Source organism: Cuculus canorus, chromosome 1 (genome assembly GCF_017976375.1).
Source record: "Cuculus canorus isolate bCucCan1 chromosome 1, bCucCan1.pri, whole genome shotgun sequence".
NCBI lineage: Eukaryota > Metazoa > Chordata > Aves > Cuculiformes > Cuculidae > Cuculus > Cuculus canorus.
In genome coordinates, this window is record NC_071401.1 from 12,195,837 (window position 1) to 12,212,456 (window position 16,620).

Consider the following 16,620-nt stretch of genomic DNA (forward strand, 5'->3'; position numbering starts at 1 on the left):
TTCCTATGTAACAGCTGTAAGCATAAGGTTATTATTTCCTCTATCTCATCAAGTTGAAAAGATGATAGTGAGTTTTGAAAATTGCAGCTAAAGGGTGGTATGTAGCAGTAGAGGCTTATGATATGCAGTCATGGGTAACAAAAGAATAAAAATGAATGCTAAGGAGGCTTGACCCCTTCTCTTGTGTGCGCAGAGCGTACAATGAGTGTCTCCAGATATCTGCAGAATGACCTGTGCAGTAAAGCCCCAGGCTGCAGCGAGTACAGCTGATGTGACTTTGGGAAAGGATGATGCTTCAGACGTTCTGCACCTGGATTTCCCAGTGCTGAGCTGTGGGCAGCTATGCATTTGGCATTGGAGTTTTCCTACATGATGAAGCAAACTGCTCTCTCCAAACTTCACTTTGCGAGGTGAAATGACAACAAATTAAGATTAAAAACATCTGCAGGTGACTGCATTTTTTGATGGATTTCAACTGCAGACATAATTCAGTACTTAATCTGCCCAAGCTGGTCGACAGAGAGAGCTGCACCTCAACTAGGTACTGCACAGGATTCTCTCTGGGAAGCCGAGGCACTTGGCAGCTTGTTTGTTCTGTATCATCAATCAACACGGCAGGCTTTAGCAAACTTGTGCCTGTGACACCAGCTGTTGCAAAGCGTTGTCTTGGAAATGCATTGGTCATCCCACTGCAGCATGATTGTTGTCTCTTTATGGACATTAAATTCATTAATTATAGCATGTCAGTAGTAATATAGTACATGCCATATGTAGTAGGTACTGAATGTACCTCTGTGTTTTCACAGCCCAAAGTAAGCAGGTAAGATCAGATTCTTAAAAACCATGTGAAAATCCAAGCATTTGCTTATTATGAAAAACATTTAATGTTGTGTGAAATCAGGAGTGTGACTTCACATTTTAGCCATTCAAATGGCTAAAATTTCTCGGGAGGCTGAAATATTTAGCTTGTATGTTACTTAGCAGTGCTGTTATTTAAATAACAGCCTTTTATTACCAGTGTGGTTGTAAGAGCTCTTCTTATTGCCCTTAGCATCCCTTAAATGTCTCTGCATCAGCGGAACTTTGGCTTTCCTGAGGCCATCCAGACCATGTCATAGAATCATAGAATAGTTTGGGTTAGAGGGACCTTGAAGATCATCTGGTTCCAACCCCTCTGCCATGGGCAGGGACATCCCACTGGATCAGGCTGCCCAAGGCCCCATCCAACCTGGCCTTGAACACCTCTAGGGCAGTGACAACTTCCTTGGGCAACCTGTGCCAGCGTCACCACTCTTGTGGTAAAGAAATTCTCCTTTATACCAAGTCTAAATTTGCCCCTCTCCAGTTTATACCCTTTCCCCCTCGTCTTATTACCACAAGCCTTTGTGCATAGTCTCTCACCAGCTTTCATGTAGCCCCTTCAGGTACTGGAAAGTCACTATAAGTTGTCCTCTTGAGCCTTCTCTTCTCCAGGCTGAACAACCCCAACTCTCTCAGCCTATCCTCGTAGGGAAGGTGTTCCAGCCCTCTGATCACCTTTGTAGCCCTCCTCTGGACCCGTTCCAACAGTTCCATATCCTTCTTACATTGAGGATTCCAGAACTGGACACAATACTCCAGATAAGGTCTCACAAGAGAGGAGCAGAGGGGCAGAATCACCTCCCTCGACCTGCTGGCTGTGCTTCTTTTGATGCAACCCAGGATACGGTTGGTTTCTGGCCTGTGAGTGCACATTGCCGGCTCATGTTGAGCTTCTCATCGACCAGCTCATGTCCATGTGATGTTTCTCTTTTGTAACATATCCCTGCTTCCATCTCCTCTATGCTCTCTTTTTAGGTTCGAGCTCTGACGTGGGTTCCCTCCCTATGCAAGCTGGTCTGGTACCTCTTGTTTGGAAATTTTGCAAATTTATGTGTTCCATGGAAACTAGGATTTACAGCCTTCCCAAAACACAGGCTAAAGACTCTTAGCTCAAAAGTTTTATTACAGTTATCCAGAGCAGAATATCCTTGTTCTATAATTTATTTTATACTTAGGAGGAGGAGGGGGAGGCAATTTAATGTTATTTGATAAATTTTTTAGTCCTTAGCTGGTAATCAGAGAAGATAACTTATCTTGTGCAACTGTTATGATTTATGGTGTCCTGATGGATTCTATGTTGACAAACAGATTCCACAGTAATATGAATATTTTTTGTAGTCTTAATCATCTGTTCCTTTAATCAATAAAGAAATGTAAAATTTGACTGTTAAATAGGACAAGAAGCCTGAAGGATAAAGATAAGTAATTTCAGCTATTCCTAAAGGTGTCCTTGGCAATGTTTCTCCTACATGTGTACATATTTATTATTTATTATTTATGGAGCAAAGTGTAGTACTTTAAGATTAAAGCTAAGTACATCCAATTTAATCTTAATTCCATTATATTTTACTCACTTTGTGTAGTAATCAAGAGGTATATAATGAAATTTTTATTTCCAAGGGTGAGAACAAGCTGAACTTTTTTATATAAAATTATTTTTCCTTATTATTTCCTGAGTTTTGCTTTGTTATGAGGAAGCAATGTAGCTAATGATCACTGCTTGCTTTCCTGTGACATAGCTTGATATACATAGTGCATCCCAGAGGAAGACTGAGGAAGTGGGAATGATGATGGTGAGTAGAGGGAAATGGAACGTTCTTGTTGCATTTAAAACGACGTGACTGGCTCTTAAGGCTTAGCCACTGCTCTCAGCTCTTTTATCCACCTCTGCTCCCTATAGCAAGAACAGTCTCGTACTTCGATGAGCTAACATTAATTTCTGCTTGCACTGTTGGGAGCCCTTCAGCTGTCCCAGAGTCACTGTTTTAAGAAATTGAGACAAACAGGACAGAAGTTTAATTGCTGTCCTCTTTCTGGTGGGTCCATAGAACAAGATGTCCGAAGGAGAGTGATTGGCAGTGGGAACAGTGTCAGCACTGTAAAGATATAGAACCATGCAATTAGAGTTCAATGTTAATGTTTTATTGCCCTGTGCTTTACATTAATTTGTTGAATCTAGCTGCATGTAGCAGTTATTTAAATTATTTCACTGAAATACGTCTAAAAAGATTTATATGATGAAGTATCAATTGCAAAGCTCAAATAAATTTACTGTAGAGACGAATGAATACAATGCTTCAAACACAGCAGTCCAGCCAGATGTCATTTGTGAGCCTGTGGATTATAGTTAATTAAATGGTGAAATACATTTGCACATAATCTACCGTGCCCTGTGCCAGGTGTCTGTGCTTGTTCTATGAGGATCACTTGGTGTTGCAGCTCCCTGCAACCCACAGCCTGAGGAACTCCCTTAGTGTCCTGCTGCCTGCTTTGCTTTTATATGTTGCCATCCCGAGGGGTGTTTAGGAAAAAGGTCATTCATTCTGAAGATCTGATGAGGGGCAGACAGAACAGGATAAGGAGGCCAAGTAGTTTATTACCTGTCACTGACATTTGACTGGGAGTGAGCAAGTCACTCTGAGTGGTCCTGAGGAGTTGAGTTGGGGGAAGAATCACTTTATAGCCATGTCACTGCTACTCCGTCCCTATCCCTGTAAATCTACACCTGCTCACGCAGCCTCTTCTGCATGGGGTTGTTGTGACACCAGTTTCTGCTTAAAATGGGTACAGATCCTGGAAACTGAAGTCTGAATGGATTACACTGCCTGAATTTTGGGTTTATATAAAGTGCAGACAGATAGGTGGAGGAGAAATTGTATTAGTAGAGCATAGAGGGGCTTTTGTACCAGTGGTACGTGACAATCCTTAGCTCTGGCTGTAAGTATTTCAGGTGATCTGGTAAGAAAATTGTTTAGTCTGACATCATTCTTTATGCACCTTTCTGCGTAAGGAACAGAAAGTATTCAAATAGAAAACATTTTGTTAAGAGCTTTGAAATCTGTGATGTACTGTAAAAAATTAATTTACTTGCACATCTTTGAGAAACCGATGTGGAGGGCTGTGGGGAAGGAATGGGTCTGCTGATTCCATGAGCAGGTTATTAGGGCTCATGTGTATCTGCATGTCAGGACAATGTCCTTGATTACCTCTCGTTGTGAAGGAAAGGGTATATAAACCACCTCCTGTATGAGTCTAGTCTCTCCTGCTAATATAGGACAAAGCAGTCATAAACGGTGAGTTGTAGTGTAAGGGCAGATGATGTGAAGTACTTTCTGTCTCTGCATACTGATTGTCGCAGGAAGGTAATGATGAAAGAGTTTTTCATTCCAGAGGGAATAAAGCCAAACCATATGATGTGTGTGGTTGTCCTGCATGCAAGCTGTGTCTCTTTTTCTCTCCAGTGTGAAAGTAGAATTTGTCACCTTGTAGTGTAACTGCAATTTATCTTCTGCATTGTTCCTTTTTCTGTTTGGTTTTGGTTTTGAGATTGAGCTGGCATTTAAGAGCATACTTTTTAAGAAACTGGGTTAAGGAAATTGTTTTGAATGAAGTCTGATTCTAAATAATTTTTAAAGAAATTATGTTATGTATCTTATAGTCCTTTGATGTATCAAAGAACAGCTAAACCAAACACCACCTCAAGCCCTATGTTAATTAGCATTTTTAGCCAGAAAAAATAATTTTCTGCTTCACAATTATGTAATATCAGGATCTTTAACCAGATTTTTTTTTTTAAACTTCAACCATCCTTATGTAGATTTCTTTCTACCTGTGTGCAACACTCTGGAAATTATTTGTAAATGCTCTTAAGTGGTTCTTTGCCTTAATTTATCTTTAGATTACTAACAGATTTCTACTTGGTCTCATATTCCTTTGTATCTATTTATCAAACTACAAAGCACTATGGAACTCTAAGGGAAGGCGTTATTTTTTGTTATTTATTTAAGTGAATTTCCTTGAAATACTAAGTGTTGTCTCCTCCACATTGCCACAATAGATAATTTTTGGCTGCCATGGTTGGGCTTGATGATCTCAAAGATCTTTTCTAACCTAGTGATTCTATGATTCCATGATTTATCTCTCTCTTATAAAACAGTAACATACTATGTCACAATTAAAACAATTAACATTTTATAAATATATAAAGTCCTGTAAGAAACGTGGCTTTTTAAATGCTATGTGTCATTAAAATCTGATGAAGTCATAAGATGTTTTGCTTTTGATCTGTGTTTGGGCAGGACCAAAATTATAATTTACTTAGGTCCATAGTTTTCCATTGCAGCGCTCACCTTGTTCAAGGATTTAGCATGGCATTTGCATTACTTTTTGATAAAAATGAAGTTGCTCAATATTTGATAACTAGAGGAATATGGTAATCATGTATTTATCTTATCTGCAGTTATAAGGCACTTAAGGTTGGGTAGTAGTAAAGAAATGGCAAACTATTTTTTTTTTTTTTGTCAGTGATCTCCGTGAAATCACGTTAGCAAGCAAGGCTGACTAGTGATGTGCTGAGTCTATAACAAGAAGAGAAAGTTGTAAAAGAAGTAGCACAATAATATAAACAGAGTGAAAATAAGAGTATCTTTCCACTGAGATAATATGTCAATGAAGAAATTAGAAACATTCTGTTAAAGTATTCCTCCCACCAGAAAGCCCCAGCTGACATAGGTGGGTGACTCCGTGGCTGAGACGGGCTGCAGAATCCATTATTACTAGGTTTTGAGATAAGACTGTAGTTTAAGGTATCATTAATATGTTGCAAGCTCTCATTATCTCTATGAGGTGCTTTATTCGTGTGACTCTTGCTCTTTCATTTAAGCCTGAAGGCAACTTAACTGTTGGCCAATAAATGTGTCTCATATTGGTATTGTTAGATATCTTTCTCCAGCTGGGATTCCCAGAGCTCCAAACCAGAAAGTTCCATGACTTAATAAAGATTCAGAATTTCTTCTGGACTCTGTACTTTAAAACCTATGTGTGGCTGGGAAAATCAGACACTCTGCCTGTGGGAATGCCCTTTGTTTACTTCTCCTTGAAACCAGGACCCTTTCTTAACTCTTGACAATGTTCTTTGGTAGATGATAAACATGAATTGTATTTCTCTTGGATTTTTAGAGGATAAATAGGACACTAATTAAAACCTTGAAACACATTTCCAGACTTCCTCCCACAGCAGGATCCAGATTCATTCAAATTCATATGAGCCAGATTTTTGACAAGATCCAAACCAACACACACCATTTTGCTTTTCTATAACCTGAAACAATTATGAACTGTACTTTTATTTTCTCCAATTAAAAATGTATGAAAAATATTCTCATTATTTGTAACAAAGGAGAACATTTCAAACAAAGCTATGAACTATAAATTAATGGGTACCTTCTAAGTCCTGGTCACATATAGACTTGAAAGATGTCTATTACAGAATTTGAAAATCAATATTTAATGAATACACCCACTACATCTCTTAAATTGGCGAGAGAACAGATGTGCAGCCCTCTCTCTTGCTTCAGAAGAGCACATTGAACATATTCATTAGCTGAGAGTTTTGGCAGTCATTGCTAATATACTTCAACTGCACTTTTCAGTTAGTTATGAACTGTGCATCACTGTTACTATCGTGTATGCGTGTCAGTCAGGCTGGTCCGAGTGCTTATCCTGCATTGTTTGGACATGCAGTGCCTACTTTTATGGCTTGAGAGAAGTTATGGCCACAAAAACTATAGAGTTGGGTCCTTTGTGGCTTTTATTAACTTCTGGCACAGTTCCTTTCTCTTTTCATTCAACTTCTTCCTAAGGTAATTTGTAAATATGTGACATTTCCATTTTTTATGTGTCATATTCGTGCAATATGTTTGGCATTGAGTAGGTCCGTTGCAATAGTAGGATAAAAAACTAATAGGATAAAAATCTATTTTTGAGTATCAATTAATTTCTCATACTTCCTGAAAGGCACCTCCGTCTCTGCCCAAGCTTCCGTTGGCCACTTGGCACCTCTTATATCTATATAGAATCACAAAAAATTTAATAAACTGTGGCCATGCAAGCAAGACCAAGTTAAATGATTTTTCTAGGCAGATCTGTGCATGATATGCTTCTTTCAAAATGAATGGCTGGGGAATCCTTTATCCATCTGTGGGCTCCTTACCTTCTTTTTGTGCAGTTAGGGGTTTTATTAAAGTGTGTAGCAAACAGTTGCCTGGTGGCAGCAGGTAACTCTTGTGCTCTGCAAGTGAATTTTGAGTGCATTTGCCAATGTGATTCTCCCCAAGTTAGATGTTCTCAATGAAGAGCGTCAACCCAAACATAGTTTTAGTATGTTGCCTTTCAGAATCAGAAGGTGTCAAAATTTGAGGCAGCTGAGGGCATTCAGCCCACAGCAAAGATACTCTGCAAATAGAAAGCTCATCTTGAGGAATTACACAGTTGATAACGCACCTTCTGGTGTTTGACCCCATGTGTTATGTGAGGATGTCCTTCCTGCTTGTTCCATTTGTTCGTTGCCAAAAACATTGTTTACATAGTATTTGGTCATCGGAGTGCTTGCTCTAAAGCCAAATGTGCTTTTATTATGGCTTAGGATTTAAGAAGGGAGGAATGGAAGAACCGCAGCATATTATGGGGTATATTTTATTTGCTCATGGCTTTTCCCTCATTCCTTTTCTTCCAGATTGCTTCCTTGTATTGATGAGAAGTGATTAAAAAATGGCAAGCGGGCAGGTGCTGTGGATGTTTATGGTAATGTCTGTCAGTTAAAAAGCAATGTATTCACAGAAGGGAAGAAAAGACAGACATTTCTAGCACGTACAGGGGCTCATGTAGAGGCCTGTGCTCACCTGGCCTTTAAAAGCTGTTTTCTAATACAGAACTGAACATTACATGGCAACTCGTGTATCTGAGTTAATACTAGGGTGCCGCGCCTAGACTTGCCAGCCAAAGGGGTTAATGCCAAAGTGGTTCTGGGTCAACATGATGGATTCTGTTCCTATGAATGCTATGATTTCAGGAGGTGAAACTGGCCATGCTGTGCTAAAAGGCTTCATGGACCTTGTATTCACACTCGTCCCTTGGCAAAGAGAAGTTCTCGCTTAGTTAACTGGGCAGCTAATATAATGGTGTTTTATAAACTGAATGCAATTCTATAGACAAAGATTTTTCAGAGGCAAATTTGTAGATAAAAGTGACTTTAAATAGTTGTGAGACTGCCAAGTGGCCAGCAAATTTGGTTAATTTTGAATAATTTTATATCACTTTAGGTCATTAGTAATATGTAGTAATTAATAGTAATATAGTTTTGCCCACTGTCTCCTGGGAAGCATGCAGCAACCCCATCCCTGCTCTTCCTGAATTTTATTTTTTCATACTAAAAACCCAACAACATCCAAAAAAGTAAAACATCTCCATACAATTCCATATTTCTCATTTCTCTGAGATTTGGAAGCCAAATTTATTTGCCCTGAAGTACAAGAATGCTTGAACTTGAAGCTCTGCCAGATGGTGCAGAAATTCAGAGTGGAAACTGACTATCTCATACGAGCGTGAAGACATATCTTACAAATACATGCATTAATCTATATAGTGCACACCACGTGTAGCTAGAAAAATAGTGAATAATAGAACTCTTTAAAGAGCCTGAACCACCTGGTTATGTATTTATTGCACGTTTGTTTTTCATGAAGATGTTGAATATGAAGCCACTGTTACTCTTCTTGTGTTTTAGGTGCTGTAGCAGTTTTGATCCCTCGCCTAGACCTCGTGATTTCTTTTGTTGGAGCCGTCAGCAGCAGCACTCTAGCACTGATTCTGCCACCCCTCGTTGAAATCCTCACTTTCTACAAGGAAAACTTAAGTCTATGGATGATATTTAAAGATGTTTTTATAGCCGTCATTGGAGTTGTTGGATTTTTAACGGGGACTTACGTGACAGTTGAAGAAATCCTTTATCCTGCATCCACAGTTCTAGCAAACTCAACAGAGCGCATCTCTGCAGATTTAAATGCTACAAACTGGGTGACTGGTTTAAAGTAATAACCAGGCACTGTGAACTGTTTTTTTCCTTAGCAAGAAATCCTGGATGGATGGCAGACCTACGTGTGGGACAAATTCCAAGGGATTTTAAATGAATTTTTGAAAAATAGCATGCTGACCTTTCTCGCTTTATTGTTTGTTCTTTACTTCGCTCCTTCCCATCTGCTACCTGAATGAGTCCGTTTGCTCTCGACCTCTGCTCTTCTACTTTTCACTAGTTTTCCAAATGAATTGATGTCAAAATTTAAAATATATACATGAATATGGAAGGGAGGTATGATTTTATGTTATTTGCAAGAAAAGAAATGAGGAAATCAAGATGCCTTCCTGCCCAGAAAAGATGGTAGTCAGTCCATTCATCATATCTAAGCACCAAGTCTACAAACTACTGTTCTCACTCCAGCTCTATGATGTATAAACCTTCTCTTGGATGCTTCTGACAGGGGGAATTGCACCCAGTGAACCAGAGATGCTATAGTTTTAGAAAAAAGCAGCTGTATTTTTTCATTACAATTTGATTTTCATTCTGGGGACTTGAATGTTCACTGTGGAAAAGCTTTTGGGTAGTCTTTCTGGTTCCTGGGAGTTAATACATCTGGAGTCAGAACGTGCTAAGCAGAATGACTATGACCATTATTCGGTCCTTTCACGCTGGCTCCAAGGTGAGGGTTTTGGAAGGGCCATGCCCTCCTTTATTAGCATAGCAGACCCCTGCTGGTGTGGGGTTATGTCCCCATGAGCATAAGAGCTTTTTTCTTCTCTGCCAACCATCTTAACATTTAAGTTGAAGAATGGACAATACCATAAGCTAAGGTTTAGAGGTGAAGGATGGATCTTTTATTAAGACCAAAAGTTACATACCTAGGAGTGTTCTTGCCATCTTGCATGATCTGTTACTATATGTTCCTGTACCATGAGCTGTTCAGCACAGCCAGACTACTGCTCCAAGAAAATAGCAACTGTGATGTAGTAGAGCCATGGAGGTCTGACTGTCCAGAGCAGCCTAAAGATCCATTATGTTAAATTCTATATGAGAAAGGAAAGGATGAGACACTACTTTCTAGAGTGGAGCTTGTGCCATACATTTGCACGTGTATGCCGTGAGCTGTTGGTGGAAGAACTGGTAATTCCACAGCACAGTGAGCTGGGGGCACCAGGGAGGTCTGCCTCGAAGCCTTTCCTTCTTACAGGGCACCACCTGCCTGCAGGTTGGCTGAAGAAGCAGGTTATCTCAGAACTTGTGTTTGGCTGCTGGTACTTTATGGTACAGTTTATAAGAGATGTAGGCTATACATGTGAAAATATGATATTTTTTAGAAAGTAATTATATTTCCACTTTGGATTTTGAATGAAAAGTTACAAGATGTTGTTTATCAGAGCAGTACTACTTTCTTTAATGATGAAAAAACATTCAACAACATAAATGACAAGTAGTTTATTTTTGTACATTTTGGTAACTGCTGTCCTTACACATTTTTTACACCATTTCTTTGTCCTTGATTTCAACTATACAAATGTATGAAATGCTGTATGTTTTTTACCTGATTCTAGAAGTCTGTAGACTGTCTATCTATGTTTCTATTGGAACACAGAATAATTATATTTGCATTCTTATGTTCTGCCTTAAATGGGATCTAACATAACCTTTATTGATTTTTGCTTCTTTTTTTCCATTTTGGAATTAAAAAAAGAACAAGTTGATAACTTGGTAATTGGGTAGGAAATGAGTTTTGTTCAGCAAGCCTGTGGGCTGAGTCTCCAGCCGGAATCCTGATTTTCAGGGTTCATATTTGACTTTCTGGCTTGCACTTCATAGTTGATTTTCACTCCAGATGCTAAAGCTATATTTTTGGTCTTGTTTTCTAAAACCAGTCTATATTTTATACAATAATAGAACTATATTTATCATACTCCTTCCTGTTACGAAGAAGATAGAAGTTTAGGTCATATTTTGTTTATCTTGAGTATATTCCCCAGAAATCTACCGTTTGGTAATCTACCATTTGACATTACAGTCCTAAAATTATATTGTGCTAGATATATCCATATTTGTGTTTTCTCTTCAGGATATTTCCCCAGTCATCTACCCTGTGGTGACTGTGTTTGAGCGCTTTCATCTCCATGTAATGAGGGCATTTCTGATAGGCATTTGTTGTAGCATGTAGTTCAAACTGCACGTATTTGGTCAAGCAATACTTCTAGGCAATGCTCTTATTATCATTTTAGTGTGGACAAAGTTAAATACTTGGCAGGCACTTTAAAAGGATGAATCGCTGCAGGAATGATACTGTAGAATTAACCTTCCATATGAATGTGCTGCAGAAGAGCAAACACAGGTAGTTAGCAGAGAGGCAAAAGTATCCAGCTTTTCTTCTTAAAGGTTTTCTAATCTTTAAGCTGTTTTAAAAGACATTCAACCCAGTGTTTCCATTCATTATGTTTCATAATGAATCTGTTGTTTACCTAAATCATACACTGCACACTGGTAGAATGTATTTCTGTGCAGCATATTTTACTTGACATTAAACAGTTCTACGTGGAACATTTTGAGTAGTACTGATAGGATTTAAATGGAAGTTATTTTTCCTGTTAGTTTTTCATCTTACCTACCTACCTATGTGTGTTTGGAGAATAAAGGCCTGTCAGGTCCATTCACATCATCTATTCTGCACTGACTGTGAGCAGCTCTGAGAAAGTGCTTCTGCCAGGGTGCAGAAGGACTTGAACAGGTCAGAGTTTGATGGTGATTCTTTGGCTGGTGCAAGTGAATACTTACATGGTACTATTAAGGAAGATTTGCTGACCTGGGTACTTAGAACTAAACAGGTGGCCTTGATGTCCTGGTGAACGCAGCATATCTTTTTGAAAGTCAGACGACTGGTTTAGAAGCTTGATAAGTTTCAGGAAACTAATCTTAGCCATCATACTTCAGATAATTTGGCCCAACTACAAACCTTTATACCTCTTGCTGCTGCGTCTGATGAGGGAGCAACCTGTCATGAGCAGATTTTCAGACTGATGTGTTGCCACTGACTGGCCGGGTACAAAGTTGAGTGTTTATGTAGTGGACCAGTGTTGCCATGGCTAACAATGTTGTATCGTTTGAATCTTTAAAATGTTTATTAATGTATTTTGCACAATGTCGATTTTCTCCTACAATGTAGGATTTTTGTTGTTTTAACAATCATATAGTGCATTTGCATGGCCTGCTCTTTCAAATAGAAGGAGTCAGGAATTGGAATATCTTGCTTTGGATTAGACTGAAATGTCATGTAGTAAAAAACTGCTAAGTCTGAATAATAAGGCTGTTCCTGTGAAACATTGCCAAAGATTTTAAAGACAGGAAATTCTGACAGAAACCTCTGAATAATAAGAGTGTTCATTCAGCTTTTAAAGTACTGTAATATGAATTGCAAGGAGTGAAACTGAGAGATTTAATAGGTATGGTTTACATTAATATATATTTAAGATAGACATGTACTTTAGCACAATGTAAATTAAACTGAAAAATGTATGTGATTGGTTTATGTTCCTAACAAGGAACAGAAAGCTCTTTTATTTATACTTTATATGCACTTATATTTTACAATGTAATATCATTAGCATTTTCAATGTAATTTAATCATTAGCTGCACTATAGGTAACTGGATCGTTTTCTTGTCTGTAATTGTTCATCCAAATATCGGGCAAGTATGAAGATGGGTTTGCCTAATGTTCTGTAACTTAAATATTCTGTATCAATAAAGACTACACTAGTATTATCCTGCTAATTCACTATTACCTGCTTGTTACCACTGCTGCATCACTGGAAGAAATAGCAGTCTTAATGCAGAATCTACCTTTGTTTTTCTGAAGTTATCTGAGGAGTGCCAAGCAAGTGACTTGAGACTGTCAGACATGTTCAGGACTTGACTTTTAATTGATAACAAATCTCATTTTGAAATCACGTAACCACTCTTAAAAATCCCACATCCACTCCAAGGTTTTTCATGAGGGTGCACTTAAAGTTGGGCTTCTGCATCTTTTCAGAGGAGCTTTAATAAGTGCGTTCGTTTCTAAATCTACAAAGGCAGCCAGGAGTTCCCACTGAAATTCCAGTTCTGTTTGGAAAACTGCAAAGAAACAGCCAGACTTTTAAAAATTGGACAAGCCTTTCTGTACTTGGTATGGACTTGGCCTTAACTTTATGTATGGAGTGTTGGATAATTAGGTATAGAAGAAGTTGATACAAAAGGTCTGTGCTTTCTATCTAAATTTGAAATTACTAATTGGAAACAAAAGGGGCAGCATAAGCTTTCATATTCTCACCTATTATTGTATACAAATTTGGAGATTTAATTTTCCTGAAATGCTTGTATTCCCCATTTTAATTCAAGACCCTTTGAAGATGTGCTCAGTGAGGCATCCAGAAACACCCAACTCATTATAGAGTTGCCTGTATAAAAACAATTTAGAAAGAAGAGGTGTACAAATATCTTTGAGAATGATTCACCAAAAGACCCCTGTTTTATATATAAGAAACTTAGAGTGGTGAGAAAGTCCTCTAACACCAGCAAAGACTGTAGCTGTTAGACTGAAAAGATGAATTTCAGTCTCCTGGCACTTAAGAACAATCTGAATCCATATCTCCCTAAAGGATGAGCGAAAGCACACATATGGCCAAATTCCCTCTTGAGCCTAGCTATTAGGGACATGTACTTTTACAAGTTGACTTTCAGCAGCACTCCTGCTTCTGAAGTCCGTTTAACCTGAGTTTTCAGCTCCTAAATTTTGTGTGTACTTAAAATCTGTTTATTTCTTTTAAAAAATGGCCCTAGGCGGCTAGTTATTTGGAACACTAAGTTCCATTATTTTCCTCTAATATGTGGAGAAAAAGTAATTCTAAAAGGCTAGGCAGAAATGCGTGTTATAGCAAACACTTCACATTTTAGATTTATTTTTTCTTTTATATCTTAGATGTCTTAGAGACGAAACTACTATTTCACAAGTGTAAAGCACAAAATGAAAGTCTTTCAAACACCAGGTTAGGTAGCTGAGTCATGGTCTTAGAGTATCAGTATGAACTTTTAGAAAGAATCTAGGGCTCAAGTAAGTTGGTTAAATGTGGGCATTAGTGCCATTTGGGATGGATGAAAGCATCTAGACATCCATCTGCAGTTTGTTCTATCTTGCTATTATAACTGTTGAACTCATGTCAGCTTGGGTGAAAGATACTTAAATAAAGTTCTTATATATTTATGAAAATTACCCATTTATGAAAAGTATGGTTATGCAATTTTCTTGCAAGTCACTGCTGTGCCTTGCAACTATTCATCTTTCCTGGCTCAGAAGGCAAGGCTTGCTCTGTCCCTTACTTTCAGTTCTAGACTAAGACGTGCTGTTTGTCATCATGCTGTGAGCTGTTATTTATGCTCTGCTTTCTTCATTCGAAACACTTCTGTACCGTAAATGCATATCTGAATTCAATTTATTCCAGACGCTCAAATTTCTTGTTCTGTCAAACCCAGTTGGCACAGTTGAATTTAAAAGCTGAGAATCAGAGGTAGGTAAAGGACTCCATTGTCAGTGATACTAGTAAGAAAATGTGCTTGCAATCAGTGGAGTTATCTAAGAAATGAAACAAGGGATGTTCAGCTGTTGTTGTGGTTGTTACTTTAGGTGGGAAGCAGGAAAATTTCTTGGAAGACTTCCCAAGCCATGTGTACCTTTTCTGTTAAGTGATGCCAAAGACCACACTAACAATGGTGTTGCGAAGATAATATGCAACAGTGGCATGGTAGCCCCGAGCCAGCCAGTGGACCCATGTGCTTTCTGAGCACAAGCATAATGGTTACAGGCACAGTCAATCCCTGGTGAGGTACCTATTGGCTTGATAGACCAAAAACAACCATGAGACCCTGTGCCTGCTCCCCACAAGCGTGATGCTTGTAAGCGACAACTTGTAGTGAGTCTGAATACAGGGGTTTATTTGCCAATGAGATCAGAACTTGAACCCTACTAGGTTTTCTCACATGTCCATTCTCTTTCTCCCCTGTGGTGCTACGTTCACCAGGTCCTGACTTCCCCTCCCAGCAGGGAGGTCACGCACAAAGTTGTGTTAGTTAATGCTCACAGTTACCAATCCTGAGCATCCGTATACATTTATCTCCATATATCTCCCCTATTTCCAGAATCCTTCCTCCTGCCAAGATCTTCAACACCTTCTTCATATAATCATTGGATCATAGAACAGTTTGCCTTGGAAGAGACCCCTAAACATCATCTACAACATCAGGAACATTTTTCACTAGATCAGGTTGCTCAAAGACCTGAAAAACCTGACCTCGAACTCTTCCAGTGATGAAGAATATGCTGCTTCCCTGGTCCTCTTCTTGCCAAGACCCCTTCTTTTCAGGAAGCCACCTTTTCCGCCACTGCTCCCAGTTTTTCTTGTCTGAATAGTCTACGTGCATAATCAGCCTCTTGACTGGTGGTTCTGTCTCAGGTTTCTTTAATAATTGGAGAATTCAGGATTTGCCACTTTGTTTACTCTAGTTATTATGAAAATTCACAGCCTATCCATACCAGTTGCAGCAAACAAGTATCAGCCTTCTCCAGAGTTCAAAAGCTCAGGTTTTGGCATGGATCCCCCAACACATATATACACCTAATTATCTATTGCCTCTTAGCATTCACAATTTAAGCTATTTTTGCCTACAACACAAGCATTATATGTCCTGCCAAGTCCTACAAAGTTGCTCACGGTACTGGGTGGTTGATCTCCTGGCATGCCCTGAAATAACTCGAGACACTAGTAGAAAGTTTAGCTTAAAAAGCCTGGAAGTATTCAGGTGAGAACTCCATGAAAGAAGTCTCTCGGGGTAACCCCTGATAAAATACCAGTGCTCCTGCGCCCTCAGCACAGGCAGCTCAAAAAAAAGGTTTGCTTTGTTGTGCTCCCTCAAGGAAGCCCCAGAGGTTATTCACTGAGGCTGTACCTCAAATATCTATAGGTGCACTAGCATCTGTTTTTCCAACCGCTCAGGTCAAAGAGCTGACCAGGCTGGGCCATGGTTCTCTTCTGGAAATCCTACCGCTTGAGCTGGGGAGATAGGAGGAGAACAAGAACAGCGTGGGCCAAGTCTCAGCTGAAATGCATCTGAAAAAGCTGAGATGAAGATCCAGGCTGGAAGATGAACAGCCTTTCTGGATGTAGTCCAAGTGCATGAGGACAATCCATCATACCCCAGAAGACCTCATCCTCTGTTGAGAAAATCCCATGGCAACAAGCAGTGGCCCCAGCTCTTCACTTCAGGACACATTGGAGATATTGTATTCGTAGTATGGAACTTTTTGCCTTTGTTAAATTGTAGTGTGACATTTCTTAATAAATGTAGCAGGATGATCCCTCTCGATGTCCTGAATAATAATGCTCTTAATTTTTTATATAGAACAGGGCTATGTATCTTTGGACTGCTGGAGGCCTGGCTGGCATCACAGTTTTTCTACTGCAGTCATGTTGTTAAACTCAGAGAGAAATGATCTCTTACAGGCATTGCAGTGCCAGTTGAATTTATTGATATAACAATGTTTTCCCAATGCAATTTTTTTTCTTTTTAGGCTTAGATGAAGAAATGTGCAGTTTGTCTTGCAGTGAGGTAAACTACCCTGCGGTAGCAAGCAAGACTC

General features: G+C 39.0%; 1 protein-coding gene across 6 annotated transcripts in view; it reads left to right on the top strand.

Annotated features, from left to right (window-relative positions):
* Positions 1 to 14,061, top strand: part of SLC36A4 (solute carrier family 36 member 4) — a 121,167-nt gene extending 107,106 nt beyond the window's left edge. For 4 of the 6 annotated variants that reach the window (XM_054055970.1, XM_054055972.1, XM_054055973.1 and 1 more), the window contains exon 11: positions 8,645 to 14,061. In XM_054055970.1, the coding sequence (XP_053911945.1) occupies positions 8,645 to 8,952 (308 nt within the window). In that variant the 3' untranslated portion in view covers positions 8,953 to 14,061. The remainder of the gene's footprint in view (positions 1 to 8,644) is intronic. The other 2 variants (XR_008448135.1, XR_008448136.1) reach the window with 1 other exon arrangement.
* Positions 14,062 to 16,620: the final 2,559 nt, after the last annotated feature.